The sequence below is a fragment of the Thermobia domestica genome, chromosome 9 (assembly GCF_964235325.1).
Source record: "Thermobia domestica chromosome 9, izTheDome1.hap1.1, whole genome shotgun sequence".
NCBI classification, from domain to species: Eukaryota; Metazoa; Arthropoda; class Insecta; order Zygentoma; family Lepismatidae; genus Thermobia; species Thermobia domestica.
The window spans coordinates 217,750,768-217,769,775 of record NC_137462.1 but is presented as its reverse complement, the minus strand read 5'-3'; the positions used below and the strand labels follow the sequence as shown (position 1 = coordinate 217,769,775).

The 19,008-nt window shown below is 35.3% G+C and overlaps 1 protein-coding gene across 1 annotated transcript in view; it reads left to right on the top strand.

Annotated features, from left to right (window-relative positions):
• LOC145660598 (uncharacterized) overlaps positions 1-19,008 on the top strand; it is an 82,967-nt gene that overhangs the window by 22,889 nt on the left and 41,070 nt on the right. Inside the window, exons 3-4 of the mRNA XM_081725860.1 lie at positions 1,973-3,248; positions 12,608-12,786. Of these exons, the coding sequence (XP_081581986.1) occupies positions 1,973-3,248; positions 12,608-12,786 (1,455 nt within the window). The remainder of the gene's footprint in view (positions 1-1,972; positions 3,249-12,607; positions 12,787-19,008) is intronic.

Genomic DNA, 19,008 nt, shown 5'->3' with positions numbered 1-19,008 from the left:
ACCGTTTAAACTACAACAGATCCTGTTTTCTACCCAGTGTATGGGTTTTAACCATTTATTAATGCTTGTTCAATGTTATGAAACTCAATACCATGCTTTGAATCAACAAGCAGGAATAGGTAAAAGTAAAAATAATTCAGATCATTTTGTACCTGTTCGGAATCTAAATATCCGTAGTATGAACGATACGGAACATAACCTAAACCGAGTAAATTCAAGCAATCAGAACGAGCAAAATAGGCAAAGCTATGTTGGGGATCAACCTAACCTAACCAATCGTGACAATAATTATGTCAGATCACTCAACCGAAGTAGACATAAAAACAATCGAAATACATGGCGAAATTCTAGAAATGCTACAAATTCTATGTATAGACATAATCGTTGTTCAAGAGATGGCACTTCGTATCAAAATCAGAATCACGACGCCATACATGTACAAAATATTGCGGAACCTAATCATGATAGTGCAGTACAATGTACTTTATTAGAATCATATGCTAATACAAATTTAAACTGACTCTAGTTAATGAAGTAAGGGTTAAACCCATACCAGCTATAGATTCTTGTGAATATTTATTTTTAAGTCTATGTGTTAATATCAATAATGAAAACAATTCTTATGACTTCGATATACAAGCATTATACTTGATAGGATTAGTTAATGAACTCATAAATATTTTTTTCACATTTGTTCCAACAAATGATAATTTTCAAATGATTTTAATTCTTTCTTGTTAATATGAAGAATTATAGTTCGATTCATTAAAAGCAAAGGTTATTTATAGTATATTTGATTTATGTTGAAACTTAATTGTCAAAAAGATTATGTTAAGTATATGATTCATTCTATTAAGCTACTTATTCAACGACTGTCTTCATGCACAATCTTATATGTTACTTGAATAAGATTCTTCTATATTCTGACGCCTAATTGATACAATGCATACTGTAGAATATCATCTAAAGTAACTACTATATAATGCGCCCTTGATCATGGTGACTCATGTTTTAAAATGTAATTGCTTCTTACTATTTTGAATTCGTACCCTTCGTTAATTATATAAATAAGCGACGACGTTTTAATAATAAAATATATATTAATGTAATAAAAGATAAATGATAATGAAATGAAAGATTTATTATAAATATATTTATATGAATGAAAATAAATAATGTTATATATATGCGAGGGTCGATCAAAATGTAAAGGACGTAATTATGGAATATTGTTCTTATAAACGGACCAGTGGTTCTTAAATATAAAAACCAAGCTCCCTTGTAACTTTTATATTCAGTCCCATCGTCGGGCGACATTTTTATACAATGAGATACTTTGTATAAATTGATAATTACTTGTATTTTTGGGCAGAAAGTGCTTCTACATAAGCATTATACCAGATATAATGTTAATTTAAAAATAACAAAAGAAGAATGTTTTCAAAATATATAAGATATATACATTATTGTATAATTAGTTGCTATGTAGGTGTTGATAGATACCTAATCAACATGTATGTTTGCAAGACAGTTTGAGTGAAAATACGTTAAAAGAGTATCAACTAATAAACCATTTAATACCGATCATCGACTTGTAATTTCGATAGAAAAGGTGAGAATAATAGTGTATATAATTATTGAAGATATTTTTATGTGTAAACAATTACTACCACTCAAGATTTACTTATATCATTAGCCGAACCAGGTTGACGACTACCTTTGGTGAGTCGTAAGCTCTCCAGAGTTGAACAAAAGTACTAAATCTATTGGCTAATAAGAATTATTATTCGACCAATGATTATTTGTGATTAAGTGTAGAAGTGTAGAAATGTCAGTTGTACTTTCTATATGTATTTATAAGTATGAGTTACGTACTACTACCGACTGAATTTCTACAACACACTTATAAACGTATATTCTAAAACGGAAAGCGTAACGTATTGTTTTTAATGTTTTTACTTATTTGTTTTAGGTGCTGATCGCTGGAACTAATAGCCATGGTTTCCCTAACGATGTGAAGTTACGTATATTGCATTGTATACTTTCTACATTCGATGCTCCTTGTATATTTTATTACTTGAAGCTTCATCTGGAGATATACATGAAGTTGATAGGCTCATTCTGTGGTCTTCTATGCACAGTGACAATCACCGAATACCACGAACAGTTGTATTCTCAAGTAACACAGTGTTTTCAATTGTACATCAAACAGTCGTCAACTTCTCAGAGCGATCTTGTTAGAGGATACGTTGAAAACGCATTAGTTGATTTTGTGAAAATTCTACTTCATTTGAAGTCCTGCCTCTCTCCCTTAGCACAGAAACTGTCCTTTGAGATTTCCAAGTGTATACAACTAATTTTGTTCCCCAAACAAAAGAAAGAAAACGTTACAGCATTAGTGAAAAATCTTTTTGATCAGTCAGAAATTGACGAAAGTGATGTGTGTGGACTTCGTTATATGTTCCAGAAATTAACATTAAGTGTATCGTGCAGTTCTGTTGAGACAAGTGTTCAGTTATATACTGTCGTCCTTAATGGTGTCAGTTTCTGTGTAGATGGCGATGATGCATTCTTGTTTCAGTTCTTTGTGATCTTGTGTTATTTGTTGGGCATCGATCCAGAAATTAAAGGAACTCATCTAATTGATCATAAAAGATTTAAGAGAGCCTTTAGTATCAAGCGACCTCATTTTGATGTACACTCAAATTCACTTTCCATAATATGTGGAATGGTTCGGGAAATACGCAGAAAAAATCATGATTTTGATGTTCAGGTTCAAAATGTAACATGGTTGAAATGGTTTGAAGAGATGCTTAAATATATTCTTTCAAGTGTAGATGGTATTTCATCAGTTGTTTTAGAACTTCTCTGTGAATTTATGGAGCTTAATCCTCTGATAATAGAAAGGCAGTTGTCAGAGATATGCAACTATGCTTTTTTACAGGTAAAGACGGATGATACTGTAAAGTGTAGTTATATAAATTTTTTGAATTCTCTACTAACAATGTATATTAAACTTCGTCGTGTTCCGAAATTCGTGACGCGAATATTACCACTGCTTAAATGTGGATTAAACGACACAGTGAGTGTAACGATAGAAGATATTTTACCCTCAGAATTCTGTAACCGACTACAAAGTAACATCACGTCTTTAACTAGTGCACAGTATATTACCATAATAAAAAGCATAAATTTTCACTTGATGGAAGACTGCATAACTGTATTGGAAAATGATGGAAATATAACAGGTATGTATATTATTAATGTGACAACGTAGATTAGCAGTATCTAAAATCTTTTCTAGCTTGCGTCACAAAAACAAATCAGGGCGTAGACATCAGTACGATTATGTGTTTTCAAAGACTTCAATTGAACACGTAATCTTTGAGAATGAGTAATTGATCTCTAGGCATAAATAAAAGCTCAAAATTTGGATCTTATTAAACATAGAGGTAACACACATAATTACGTGCAGTAAAACATTTAACATAAGGAAAGAAATGTATATATCTTTGCATATTTATCTCCAAAAAATAGCGTATTTTGTGTAATTATATCATCAATGTTAGACTTCATTAGAGTTGTCACAGCTATTGCCGTGGCAGGAACCTCATGCAGCCATGCGTTTTAGACCGTTTCTTTTGACAGGAACGAAGTTCTTTGATGATAACTTAAATTTGCGTTTGATTATCCTCAAGGAGCCATATCACACAGAATCGGCTCGTATTTACATTGTTTCTTTTCAGCCCCACTTTCCCATATCTGTTTGCTTAACGGAAGAAATTTTCAGTGAAGTAGTTGAAGGGGTATCAGGGTGTCTATCGGTCACAAAATCAGAAAACGGTCATGAAAAAAAGTCACAAAATTTAGCTTTTTTTTTTTTTTTTTTTTTTTTTTTTTTTTTTTTTTTTTTTTTTTTAAACTGCAAATGTAAGTACAGATCGGAAAATTTTGTTCTGAAAAACGTCAGACTTCACCAAAAATGTTTATGGCCAACTTCAGACGCTATCAAATTGCAAGCAAAGTACGTTTCTATCTCATGGATGAAAATTAGGCCTAATTCGCATCCAAATTCGCTCTTGAAAATATTAGGAAATTTGATGACTGAGTAAAGAAAAGGTCACGAAATTTCATTTTGGAATTTTTTTTTAGACACCCTGGGTATAGAATGGGTGGCTCGTTCCGTTGATGGAAGTTTCTGAGACTTCAGCTGTGTTGTTCCAGTTGTAATGATCTTCGTGTACTGTTAGTAACGCAGGTTCTGGATGCTGTGCCCATCACTTCCACTATACAGAAAGACCAACAGTTTCATTCTAATGGATGCTACTTCCTCTTTAGTTGTTGCCACTGAAGTCAGTAATTTACGCAGTTTTAGAGATACTTCTGAATTCATTTTGTTTAATACGCCATTTAATGACTTTAATAACATGCGAATTTTTCTTGTAACCACTTGCTGCATGAATGAGTAGGATATTACGCACGATCCTTCTGTTGTATTTCTTCTCTCACGTCCCGAATAGATTTTTTTTTTTCGACCAACTTCACATAGTTTTCGGCCATGTCCGCTCTGTAGTGATACATAAGGAAGTCTCTCTCTGTTAATCAGACAGACCCGAGAGAGAGGATTTAGGATTTTTAAAATAGAAATCGGCAAGTATTTATTCGCTGAGGTTGATGTCTGTACACTTTTGAGTTCCAGTGTAGGGTAATAATAATGATAATAAATTTACTTTAAACTTTTTTTCCGAGTCGAATTCAATTACACTTCCTAACTTTGACCAGTTGACTATCTAAATACACACCTATAATCCCCATCCCCTCCAAAAACTATATTTAAAAAAAAGAAATTGCATCACTTGTGTAGCTGTGAACAGAGAGCTGATGAAAAGGCGCTTCCTTTACAGAAAAATGAACTACGAAATCGAGAACATTTGACTTCGTGTAGATTTTTTTTTTTTCGTAAAGCCGATTTTGGATATGTTGTAACGAATAGTCTCCTGCATTAGTATACAAAAATTCAGCATTCTACCATTTTCTTTTTTCTGAGCTGATGCTGTGTTTTAATCTAGCCAACTCCACTGTATGGTCTATAAAGGATTTGACTTCTTTTGTACAATAGAAAGGCAGAATGTCGTATGTAGGAGGAATATTGACGTGTGCGAATGAATATATGAGTAAAATGTCCCCCTCCCAACTGTGAAAACTATAAGCCGCTAATTGTGTATACTATGAATAAACCTGGAATAAGCAGTGAATGTCGTTATTAAACCTTGAAATCTACAAATCTTTCAAATTAATAGAAAAAATTAGTAGTCGCAACTTTTTTTTTTTTTTTTAATTGCTGTCGTACAGTCAATAAAGGTAATTTTTATACATTTTTCGACTGTGAAATTGAAAAATTTTGGAGAATTAAAACCGTGAATTCGATCATTCAGTTTGCGTGAGAACCTTTTATTATGAAGATATTTACTTAGCGCTAGTACACTTGGTATCGAATTCTAAGTATTACTCTACTCTTTCATTCCATAGTTTTCAGCGTGTATGTAACCTTTTTAAACCATGGGTAATAAGACTTAATACCATATCCCTCCCGTGGTTGTGGGTTTTCTCGGGGTTCTCCCGTTTCCTCCCACTTTCTTCATTCCATTATTTCACTCATCTCATCTTCACTGTCTCCTTTAGCCTAACCGGCATACCGTGGGGCGTAAAACTTAAAGATTTCATTTTTTTTCACTGTATCCCTCCACTACGGTTTAGTGATTTCGCTGAGCTATCTTAAATAAATCAACTTGAACGAACAAAGTACTCAAACAAGACAGAGCTGTTTGTATATGTGTAGAAATATAGTGTGTTTGTATTGAGAAGTTCAAATGAATTATATGTTACGATTCAATCTATTTCGTTTCATACATTAACGAAGGTTGATTTGGAAGAGTAAAGACAATATTTTCTAGCAATCGATTGTTATTTTAAAATAAGTCACTTTCACATGAATGCTCTTTTGTATCGTTGTCGCTTATATTTATAATTAACTATAGTTAATTGTGAACATTCAGGTAATTCCTTTTTATTCGTGTATACAGCGTAATTATCAATGTTTCATCTGCTTTAGACATTCCTCAGTTCCTTAGATATGGATTATATTCGTTTGTGCTAATCACATACCAAAAGTGCACCATACTCACATCTCTATATATGCATACATACTGCCATATCAACGTCTAGATGGCAGGACGAGTAGTTCGCAAGATGGTGACTGTATAACAGAAAGGTTTTGTGCTTTATAATGGGAAAATGTTGCTACACAGAACCACAAAGTCACTAGCGTTTTGCGATGGTATTGGACAGGGTTTGCTTTGATGACCACCTGCGAGGACAGCGTGCATGGGTGGAACTAGATTCACACCTAAACATGTGCCATGTTATGAAAGCGAGGCACATGAAACATTTATTATGGTATGAGTAAAACCTAAGACAGCTTGTATTAATTTATTTACAAACATAATTCCAGATACAGCTGAACACTGGTTTACACTGGAATCTAAGAAATGATAACATAATGCAATCATCATAGCTTTTGTACCCTTACTGGCAGGCTACTTGCAGCAGCTGAGAAGCTGCCATGCTCCACGGTTCTCCGCTAACCTCTTCGCCTTGACGTGTGATCTTTCTGTTTTTATATCATCCATTAATTGTAGTCTCCTTCGCCTCCTCCCTCTCTTTCCCGCCAACGTACCCGGGAGGGAAGACTTTGCCGTGACACTCGTATTTAGACCTTTCAATAACGGTAAAAAGGCTATATAATATGTATCACTACAATATCTAAAATTCTGAACTAAAAATTATGAATACTGAATGTTAAATAGATTCAAGTTTTCTCGTCAAGCTTCTGTACAATATGAAATTATTAAATTAAATAAATTGGCAGAAATTCACAGGCCAGTAACTTGAACCTTTTATATATATATATATATATATATATATATATAAAGTATTTTGTTTAAGCTTGTATTATTAAGATTCTACCATCACATAGTACGGATTAAGATGCTAGTTTCAGATTGACATTTGATTAGTGTCCAAGAATGGTCAGAAATAGTGCATTCTATCTCTATTTTAAGCGAAATAAATGTGATTTAAATCATTTATTTTTTGTTTAGAAAAATTGTCTGATTTAAATCATGATTTAAGTCAATCAACGCTGGTTTTGTCATCGGACGCGTGCGAGGTACTCTGAATCGTACTAGTGCAAGAAAGAAGATTAGAACTTAGTGTAGTCGGGATAGGTTTGTTTGTAGGAGCTCTACTGTTCAGATAAGTGAACAATATTCCATTTTAGGAGAAATTATTGCCTTGTAGAAGGTTGCTAAGGAAGCAGGGTTTGCCCAAGTGGGCCCAGCCCGAATAAAAAAAACTTCCCTTAGCTTGAGATAATTATAGAACAAATTGATGTGTGGATTATGCTTATAGCCCATTTGAAGTAAAATAAGCAATTCTATATTTTAGAAAAATACTTTCCGTGAATAGTGTGCTTGCTGACTCGGCGCCGCCGAGAGACGTTATCCCTCATACGTTGACGGGTTTAAGGTCATAGGTGCCGGTACTAACAGTAAATATGTAAATACATTAGTAAAACTATTAGTATTATTTCTTACCTTTGGTGGTAACAAAAGTATTCAGTAAAATTTGGTTTTCCAACAACAACAATTTGGTTTTCCAACAACAGTCATTTGTTGCTATCCTTCAAATAAGCATTCTGTAGAATCAACACCAGCAATAGCATAAATTTCTTGTCAAAATTAAGAACCTTAATGCTCGGTGCTCCCAAGACTACGTAACTGTTACTATTTCAAGTTCTGCATTTAAACTTCAGTATTAATTGAAGTTTCGATGTACAGTAAAGCAAGCTGCATTTTCAGGGAAAACCTGTCGTGAAAGAAGTGTTCGGGAAATTCCCGCAATGGAATGCGCAAAGCATCGGAAGTGAATACTTCAACAATAAAGCTATTTATTTTACGCTGGAAGATACTTAATTTCGTTTAATACATTTTGAAACATTTACTTTATAAATTATGAATTATAGGCCTATCTTTGTTAATTGTTTTAAATTAATTTTCGGTAAAGAATAGGGTTGGTTTTTCACCGACCTGGCCGGAAATATTACTGTTATTTTGATTAAAGACGGTGACCGGTGCAAACTTCTTACCAGTCCATTTACGACCATTTTTTTCAAACTTGTATCTAGTGCAAAATATAGATTTGAAAAGTAGCTTTCATTCTGTAAATCCAAAACTCACCTTTCACCATCTATCAACGATTAGTATATTTTGTTCATCTGCCTACATAATTTTGAAGAGATGACAAGGACTGTATCACGAAAAATTTGAAATTTATTTGTAAGGAACTTCATACATTTATTTAGAGTAAAAAAAAGACTTCTTAAAGCAATTTCCTGTAGTTGATGTGTAAATTTAAAGAATAAATTTCATTTTCCAAATCCAAAATTGCCACTAATTAATTTATTTATTATTAATTAATTTATTCATTTGTTTCGATAATTTTAAAGAAGTGGTGATAAATGCAAAAAAAAAAAAAAGATCAATGCCGATTTCAGTTTCTCATTTATAGTAAGGGTGGCCAATTCTGGAATTTGGAAAAATTTCTGAATTCTGGAATTTTTCGAAATCCGGAAAGTGAAATTTCCGGAATCCGGAAAATTTTGGCCATTCCTAATTTATAGCATTAAGCTTATTATTGAACGTACTAAGGATATGCAGAATACAGGTGCTAATGCACTTTTGTTCACGATAGTATTTTCCTTCCCATGGGGGGAGGGGGTCCGAACAGAGATACGTTACACTTAGACCTATATCATAGGGAATTTTGCGGGGGTGCGGTTTTTCTACTTTCCATAGTTGGCAAACACTAGAAAAGAACCGTCTTGCAACAAGTGCTCGGGATATTCCCGTAATCGAACGCACAAATCATCGAAAGTGAACTTCAACAATAAAACCATTTATTTTATGTTGAAAAATATTTATTTCATATAAGACATTTTGATGAATTATGTCTTTATTTCAAAATAATATAGCTCTTTGGTATTCATATTTGCCGAACGTCACTCAGGCTCCTGGGATGATCTACATTTGTTCGTTTGTCTGCCTGTACTACACAGTGTTCAACTTTCGGTCTTTTAAATTTTCCGGATACAAACTGGAGACACTCTAAATTTTCTGTATAGATTTTGGCGGCATACGAACGTAAAATTACAAAATGGCTCTTAAAAAAAATAGCGGATATCCACGCTACAGAGGGCAGGTTTCGGTCTTTCAAGTTGAAATTTTCAGAGTAAAAGCTCGAGAGACTAAATTAGCTGTATATATTTTGGCGGCATAAAATTTCAAAATGGCTGCCATTATTCAAAATAGCGTGTATCCATGCTGCAGGGTACAATTTTCATATTTTTAAGTTCAAATTTTGAGGGTAGAAGCACGAGACATTCTAAATTTGCTGTATAGATTTTTTCGGCTATCCAATAAAAAATTTCAAAATGGCGGCCATTTTTTCAAAACAGCAGAGAATAGAAAAATGTTGCAAGTTGTGACAATGACAATCTTGAAATGTAAATCATATTTTAACATTTTTACCCCAAAGACTTTGAAATATTTCGAAAAAAAAAAAAAACAAAAACAATTAAACCCGAAAAAACCCACGTGGGCCCAGGTGGGTTGGGTTTTTTCAAACCCTGTAAGAAGAGAATTTGTGTATTTGTATTAATCTGTACAGAAGTTCTAGAATACGCGTCAATTGCTTAGTGATAGTGCTTGTATGTTGTGAAAGTTTGCTTTGTGTCAAAAGTAACTCCGATATTCTTATGACTATTGAATCTCGTGATGAGCAAAGCATTTATGTTGTATAAGGTGTGTACAATATTTTTCTTTAGGAAAAATGTTACAGACCTACTCCTACCCGGATTCACTTTTAGGGGCCATGTTTTGAAGTAGCTCGGATTCTCCTGTACTGTTGACTTCCCCGAAGATCTTGCAGTTGTCTGCAAATAACAAGATTCTGCTGGAAGTTGAGTTGAAGCGGCTAGCCAGGTCATCCACGTACAATATGAATAAAAGTGGTGCAAGTACACTCACCTATGCTACTTCTGATATTACAGGTAGAGGGTTAGAAATCGATCCCACCAAAACGACTATCTGAGTACAACTTTTTAAAAAACTAGTTAATAAAGGTAAAGAGTGGCCCTTGAATACCGAATCTTTTAGAGATTTTGTAAACTAGATAATGATGGTTAATGGAATCGAAGCCTTTAGGTAAATCGGAATAGATAGAGTCCAGTTGTGCCTTGTTGGAAACAATATTTATAGCATGACTAAGCATGGTATTTAGGTTAGTAAGACAAGATCTGTTGGACAAAAACCATTTTAGGCTGTGTAAATATAGGGTGAGGTGAATTTGAAAAGTCTGTCTTTGATAATTTTCTCACAGACGATGGATATGTTTGAAAGAAGCGAAATAGGCCTATAGGATGATATGCAAACTTCCGGTTCGGATTTATAGATTAGGGAGACACGTGCTATATTCCAACAAGAGGGAAAGTAGCCTTCTGTCAAACATCTAAAAATGAACGACAGCGGACAAAAAATGATAGATGCTGTGGAACGCAGAAAGATATATTGTCAGGGCCTGAAGCTGTCTCAGGTAGAAGAGGAGGAGTAGTAGATACATGAGATAATGTGAATGAGCAACAGATTAAACAGGAGGAAGCAGGTGTGTATTTGTATTTAGAATTCATTACAGAATTTGTTACAAAAGAATTCAGTAAATACTTCTATTCTTTCATCTTCTGCACTTGAGTCGCCATTGTACATCTTAAGAGGTGTAGTAGAAGTTTTAGACCTAGGCCTAATAAGAGACCAGAAGTGTTTAGGGTTTTTGATGCTGGTGTCTGAAATTTTAAAAATATAATAATCTAGGTATTTGCACCTCAGTATTTTTGCATGACGTCTTCTATCAGAAAAATTGTTATAAGTATGTTCATTTGGAAATAAATGTGCGCTACGGTTCCCAAGTCATAGTCATTTTCTTATTCTTCATTGTATGACGAGTATCTTCGTCGTGCCATAGTGTTTTTTGACAGTATAAAGTCTTCTATTGTTGCATAAACAACATCGGTTAAGAAACCGCCTCGTCTATTGTCCCTTTAGTGCAAGTATCCACGGGAATACCTAAAGTGTTTTACAAATTTCACTCCAAGGGGCGTGCCTGCCGTCAGCAAAAATCTATCTTCTAGACTATTGGAGAGGGAATGTGACGAGAAAGATAAAGGTCACTTCTAGACGTTTTTTTAAAATAAAGATGGTATGACACTTTTGGGATGAAAGTTGAGATCGCATAAACGACGTTGTTGTTTTTACGTGTATTATAGTATATTATGTTGTCCCAAATCGAGTCTAGTTAAAATATTCCATAAAGAAAGCTCATTTGCGTCTGATACTATCCCATGTTTGCTGTCGATCGATTCCAAGCCCAAGTTAGTCACTGAAAAGAACGAGTTGGTCACCTTGTGACAGAGCATCTAGGAGTAATTCATGATACGCTTTCAGTAAACATTGAAGGCTGTTTCTATGTGGTTATTAGAAACATCAGACAGACAATTTGTACTTTTTGGCCAGACGTACCTCGGTCCAAACAATTTCACATTCACGTATGAGATCATTCCGTGCTCTGCTAGCCCATTTATTATTAATACATTAATATTCCTCTCCTACGACTTTTACGGTTGTTTCTGTACATAGAGAACTGATTAGAAAACGGCATTTCATTGTCGCTTACCTATTCATTCAGCCTCGACGATTCACTTATCACAAAAGAGTCATATTTCAATAACCCACTGATATTAATAGCACAGTCTGTAAATTTGATTCCAATGCTTTTTATGTTTTAGTAGTTTACCTTAAAGGTGGTTTTCTGAACCCTACATTTTGGACCAGATTCACCTGGATGTAACCACACAACACAACCTAAACACAGAATGTGGAGCACCTAATTTGTCACACTTTTTTGCATGAAGTCATGCTGTTACGATCACTATCACTGGTTTCTGAACATTTGTATTAAGCGTTGTAAAGTATATTTGGGAGCAACAGAACGTAATTTCTTTCACTGCATTTCCAGCTTGATGATGTGTGCGATGGATTGTCAATGACAGACTTGTAATCTTTCTACAGGAATCACAGTATAAATAACAGGACACAGAGATAGCACAAATATCATGCCCAAAACAGGAGCACGAACTTCACCTGTCCTATGATTGGACTCCATCTTTAATGATTCGCGTATCATTCGACACTTCATGAGTAATGGTGGATGAAATGCAATTCTAAAAACAAATGAATTATTTATTAAATCCTGTATTTAATGAACTTAAACTTACATAAATTCCTATTCTTTGCTAGTGCTTGTTAGAAACAAAGCAGCTGAAAACAGCCTACTATTAATACTTGTAAACATTTGTTTTGGTATTTAAAATTTGACTTTTGTTATGTATTATAAAATAGCTTTGTGAATGCTTTCTTAATGTTTCATCTTTTTATAGGTAATGGTGCAGTAATGTTTCTACAGATAGTGAGGCAACTACTGAGTATTTTTCTTAGTGGAATTAGAGTAACTGAGTATACTGTACCAGCTTTGGTTGTGAAAAAATTTAGCAATTTAATGAGTGACCTTAAAAATAGCCTAGTAAGGTTTGGGAAAGCTCTGCTGTTGAAAGAGCATGTAAGTATTCATTTATTAATGTCATTATTAGGGTTAGGATTTTATTGCACTATAAATGTGGGGAAAATGCAAAATAAAAAATGCAATTATGCACTAAAAATCTAAAAAAATGCACTATAATTTGAAAAAAATGCTTTCACAGAGAATCATCCATTAGGCTACTATTTATTAGTGCATTACCTATATATATCTATATATATAAAAGAGAACGTACAAATCCTTTGTTAGCTCATCACGCTAATACGGCTGAACCAATTTCTTTCATTTTTGGGGGGTTATTAAGATTTGGACCCTAGATGGTTTTTATCATATCACTTTAATTTTCAATTACCAGTGTCTTGAGATAATTGACCATTCAAGTGTCCATAACGTACAAATCCTTTGTTAGCTCATCATAGCTAAATCTAACCGTATTTATATGCAACCCACATGACCGTGTCACTCGGCGGGTTAACATAAATGACAGGCGATATAATGTTAACATTTACTCCAATCTTCTATGGTTTTTATCATATCACTTGAAAGCGAAAAAGTAAAAATTATCTAAGTAACAAAGTTTATTGCGTTCCAGGGTGACCCCAGCGAAGCGGGGTGAACGCTGCTAGTATATATATATATATATATATATATATATATATATATATATATATATATATATATATATACACGTCGTTCTACTCTGTTGTGTTTTTCTCAAAAGTTGCACCTAACACTGAGTTGCAATAAACAAAAAAATGAAGTTTGGTTTTCGAACTGGAATGCATGGCGGTTGTCTGCAAATAACGATTTGTACATTGAAAAGGTTCTTTTCGATATATCTGTCATTTTTCTTGACAGTACAAGTCCTACTTCCCCAGGAACACTTTCTAATGCACTTGCTGCATTTTTGATTGAGTCAATTGAAGTCAACTTTTCTCCAGATTTCTCCAAAGAAGTAATCACACCTGGTAGGAATCCAAAATTAGATTGAATGTGCACAAGCTTACCTTGAATTTCAGGATTGCCAGTATCTCTTGTGCAGTTCGAGTCGCGGAAGCTTCGGAGGAGTCGAATGAGTCTGTAGTTTTCTTCACAGTTTCGAAGTTTTGACAATAGTATTTACAGGCTTCTAGCCACGTTCTCCACCTGGTAAGAACGGGGCTAGGTGGTAGAGGGAGTTCAGGATGCTCCGACTTAAAAGCAGCTACACGTGGTCGGGCCTTACTGAACACTTCCTATGAGTTTATCAACATCAGGAAACTGCACACGTATTTCTTCAGCCACTCTGTGGCAACCATGCGCGAGGCACGTAGTGTGAATCATTTTCGAATATAGCGCCTGCAGTGAGTTCGCTGCTTTTACCATGTGCGGTGCAGAATCGGTTACAAAGAGCAGCACGTTTTCGTAAAGGACGCCATTAGGCCATAAGAGATGCATTAATTTATCAAATAACTTACTGATCGTGGAATAATTGACCTTTTCCAGAACTTCCCAATTCAAAAGAAATGTTTTACCCGGCCCACCCTCATGCATCACTCAAACAACATTCACTACATTTCGTCCCTCCGAATCACAAGTTTCATCCATGAACAACAATATTTTCTTTCCGGCCATTTCTTGTTTAATGCACTGCGTTGTTTTCTCTCAAAGTTTTTTCACGTAATTCTTCCTTAATGTCGAAGAATCGGGGAGGGGTTTACAAGTGTATTTTTCCAAAAAGGCACGCAATGTCACGTTGTCCACTTTGTTCAACGGAATGTCAGCACAAATAAATGCTTCACACAAACCTTCGAAAAAAGCAGAATGATCACTGCGGGAGAAGTTGTTGCGCGGCGTTTGCCTCTCGTTTCGTACGTAACTTAAGTCCCCGTATGTGTTTGTCCCTTGAAACATGCTGTTCAACGGTAAATTTTCTTTCGGCTGAAACTGCCGTATCACACACCTTGCAGTAGAGAACACTTCCATCTGTTGTAAATACTTTTTCAGTTCCAAATTCACTCACAAATCGTTTAAGCTTGGAAGCACTACTCTCTTTTATCTTCGGCATTTTAACAAGATAAACTGCAGAATTAGACGTCTACCAACAGCTCACCAAAACAGTGAATGCCAAGATCACTGAACTCTCGCTCCTTGGCTTCATGTGACTAATCGCCAGAAACTGCAGTCTGCGGACATTGGCCACGCCTGCTCCAACGAATCTTCGAACTAGAATCGTGTAGGCGGAAGCATTCTGCTTCAATTTATTGTTTTTATAAGAAAAAAGAGAATTATGCAGTTAAAAGTAAGAATAAATACTAAATATGCACGTAAAATGCCCCAAATTTTTAAAAAATGCACTTATACACAGAAATGGGCAAAAAATGCAAAAAAATACAGAAACAAGTTTGTCTTAAATTACTTCATTTTAATAAAACAGGATTTATAACACAACGAGCAATGTTTATACTAATCCAGAAAAAAGATGCAAAATCATCAAGATTCTAACCCTAGTCATTATTATTTGATGTTTTCCTGGAATCATTTGAGTGTTTATATCATCACTAAACATCCCAATTTGGATTTGATAATTCATGGCAGTGTTGGCAACTTCCTGTATTAAACGGAAGGTTTCGTATTTGGTACAAATTTTAAACTTTCCCACGCCTCCCGATTTGATTTAATCTGGGAGCTCATATCTTCCATATTAAAAATAAAAATGCAGCAGAATACTATCAAAATCTGCCGCATACATAAAGATAATTTCCACAATGATGATGAATTTTGTTCCCTAAGAGAAAATATTAATATAAAAGTTATTACTGATGGTTATGGCTTTGTTTTCCTTGTCAGGGTTTCTCTGATCGTATTATTAATTGATCTCCCAAAAAGGACTACGGAAGTCAAAAGTGCGAGGTATTATACCTGACAGAGGTATAAGCCATCTGCAGTCACTGCTTTCGTAGTTTTCAGATCCTTAGTACCTAGCTCTCTCCTCTAGCCATGCTTAGGCCTGCACCCCCGATTCAGCCCTATATTATGTGCTTGTCCGTGGGAACAAATAACCAACTACGGCTGGTGTGGTTCCCCAAGTACTCTCCTCTAAAGATTATGGGAACATAGTACGGCAGGATACGGAACAGAACATTCCTAAAGCCGATAACTAGGTTATACAATTCTAGTTCTGTCGCCTTGCATCCTCCGTGCACGTCGTAATATTTAAGTACGTACATAATTGTTTCAATTAAACATAATATTTAATTGATTCTTTCATTATGATTTAAACCACATCACAATATACTTCACTTTTACGTTAGAAGTTTTACTATAGAACACACATTCCTTATATTACTTTCATATAGACTTACGTCCGATCGTGTAGTTAATTGCGCATTCGAATGCTCGTTTCGCGGATAAACCGAAATATTCCACAAAAGGTGTATTTCTTTATACAAAAATGAGTACATAGTCCCTGAAAATTATTTATTAGCCTTCCACAGTCCGAAAAGTTGACGAAGGTAACACAGGCCGAAGTTTTTAAACTTTTGAAAAGTTACAGAAACAAAACTCACTGATTCTGACTAATTTTAGGTCCCTGAATATGAATGTGATATCCATTTTACTACATTAGCTCGCATTTTTGTGTAGCGCATAGTTGCCAGATTTACCATAATAGGGTAAATTAGCTATCATGAAGTGTACCGGCCAATGAGCTGTTTGCGTGCCGATTGGGAATCAACTTCATTTCGACAGTTGGTCAAGAACGACATTCAGTTTTAAAAATTCTTAAAATTAATTTATTGAATCAAACCAGTTAAAAAAACATATATTCTGTTTGTGTATTAGCATTAAAAAAAAACTATATATATCCTGTTAGTGTAGGCCTATTAGCATTTACATACACCGAGTAATTTATAAAGTCTAATGTTTAGAGATGCAAATAACACCATCTGCTGTACTTTTTTTCTTTTATGAAATGTTGGGTCCTCTCTCTTCACCGACCAACAATAGTCCTCCATCATTGCAAGGTCCCAACGTCCTTGATATCGAGTTTCCATCGTTCTTATATCCTGGTGAAACCGTTCTCCCATTTCGTCGCTTACATCTGTAAGATTTTCTGGAAAGAAGTTGAGGTGGGAGTGCAGAAAGTGGATTTTCAAAGACATGCGACATCCCAGAGCTTCATATGCGACCAGAAGTTGCTGCACCAGAGCCTTGTAGTTTGACCTTTAGTTTTGCGCATAAAACCTTTTACAACTTGAACAAAAGCACGCCAGGCATTTAACCCTTTGTCGTTTAAACTCTGTTCAAATAATTCGTCATGGGTAAGTTTGCGAATATAAGGTGCTGTGAAAACTCCTTTTAATTTACCATCACTTAGTTTTGGAAAACGCTGTCTAAGATACTTAAACCTTCACCTTCTTTGTCCATAGCTTTTACGAAATTCTTCATGAGGCAATATGAAGAGGTGGAAGCAGCACTTTAGCTGGATCGATCAGAGGCTCTTACTTGACACTGTTGGTACGGGCTTAAATGTCTCTCTGGGGGGGGGGGGGGGGGGGGGGCAGTCTTTGTGAAAAATGTTTTCCTGTGGCTCTTGAGTCCCATAGACACAAAAAACAACAGTACTTTGTAAATCCACCTTGCAGACCAAGTAATATTGCAATAACTTTCAAATCTCCGCAAATTTGTCAACCATATTCTTTGTAGTTAATACGATTTAAAATGAGTGCGAGATTCTCGTAAGTCTCTTTCATCGAAACAGAGTGTGCCACAGGAATAGACGGCAGCTTATTTCCATTATGAAGTAAAACTGCTTTCAGACTGTACTTAGACGAATCTATGAAAATACGCCAATCAAATGGATCATGTTGAATTTCTAATTCATTCATCAGGCCATTGATGTCCGTGCATGCGCAAAGGGAACCTTCCATTCTGTAGTATTCTGAAAAGGGCTCGTTCCTTTTTCCTGTAGTGAGTGTAAGTAGTTCCAGGAGCCAGTAAATTCCACTCTTTGAGTCTAGCACCTAAAAGTTGAGCTTTCTCTTTCGAAAGTTGTAACTCTCTCACTAAATCATTCAACTCATGTTGTAGGATGAAGTGAGGCTCATCTTTTACGTGGAAGGAACTGTCTCTCGGATCATTATCTGCAGATATTGAGTTGATGTCCTCATCGCTTCCTGTAGGCGCTGTAATATCGATAGTTTCCCAATTTTTCGGAGGAGTAGGTACAGGTAAATTTTCTCCAAGGGACACTGGTCTGATCGCGGATTGCAAGTTTAGGTATTCGATGGCACGTTGTTTCTTCTTGTTACTTCCTGCTGTATTCGTCATACAGAAATGATTCTGGGGTTCTCTCCATATCATCTGAACAACAAAAGGCATCCTTCGTTTGGTTCCTTTAAGCCAGGCAGTCAGAGTCGCATAACACATCAAACAACACACATGAGGGGCCCAGCTTTTATCTTGATCACCGATCTTGCAGCCAAAATAAAAATAATATGCTTTCCTAACGTCATCATTTATCGATGTAATCTGCGACTTAACCATAAATATGCCACAGATATAACAAAATCTGTCCGTTGAGTTTTTACATCCTCTGCGGGAAGAACTTGACATTTTGCACAGGAAAGCGAAACTTAGAGCAACAGCACAACCACTTATTCCATAAAATCACTAAAAGATACTGAAAACACAGGCAAACAGTTCTAAAAATACGGTAATATAAAACTGAAGTTACTGACGTAAAAATTCCAAGTCAATTCTCCCGACAAAATACTTATACACTTATGAGATTACTTACTGCAATACATATGAGGAAGACTGAGCCACGCAATAACGGCGCTTTTTTCACCCGCGTCATCGTGCCGCTCATTGTTGCCACATAGACCCTATTTTTTAAACCGGTTTCAGTCAGTCAGTGGTCTAACAAACAAACAAAGGAGGGGGAGGAACACAAGTGTCAAGCATTTCAATCATCCCCATCCTTCTGATATTCATTGTTTTATATATATATATATATATATGGCAACAACAAGGGGGTCCTATCTGTTGCCAGCTGAGTGAAATCTAATTTATTTCTTACTCAAATAGCATTGTCAGACCGGTTACTTCGATGACAACTGAAGCCGTCCCTACAAAATGGTAAAATTGGCAACAATGCATAACGCCAAAATACGAGCTAATGTAGTAAAACGGCTATCAATTTCGAATTCAGCATCCTGAAATTAGTCAGAATCAGAGGTTTCCTTTCTGTAACTAAACTGA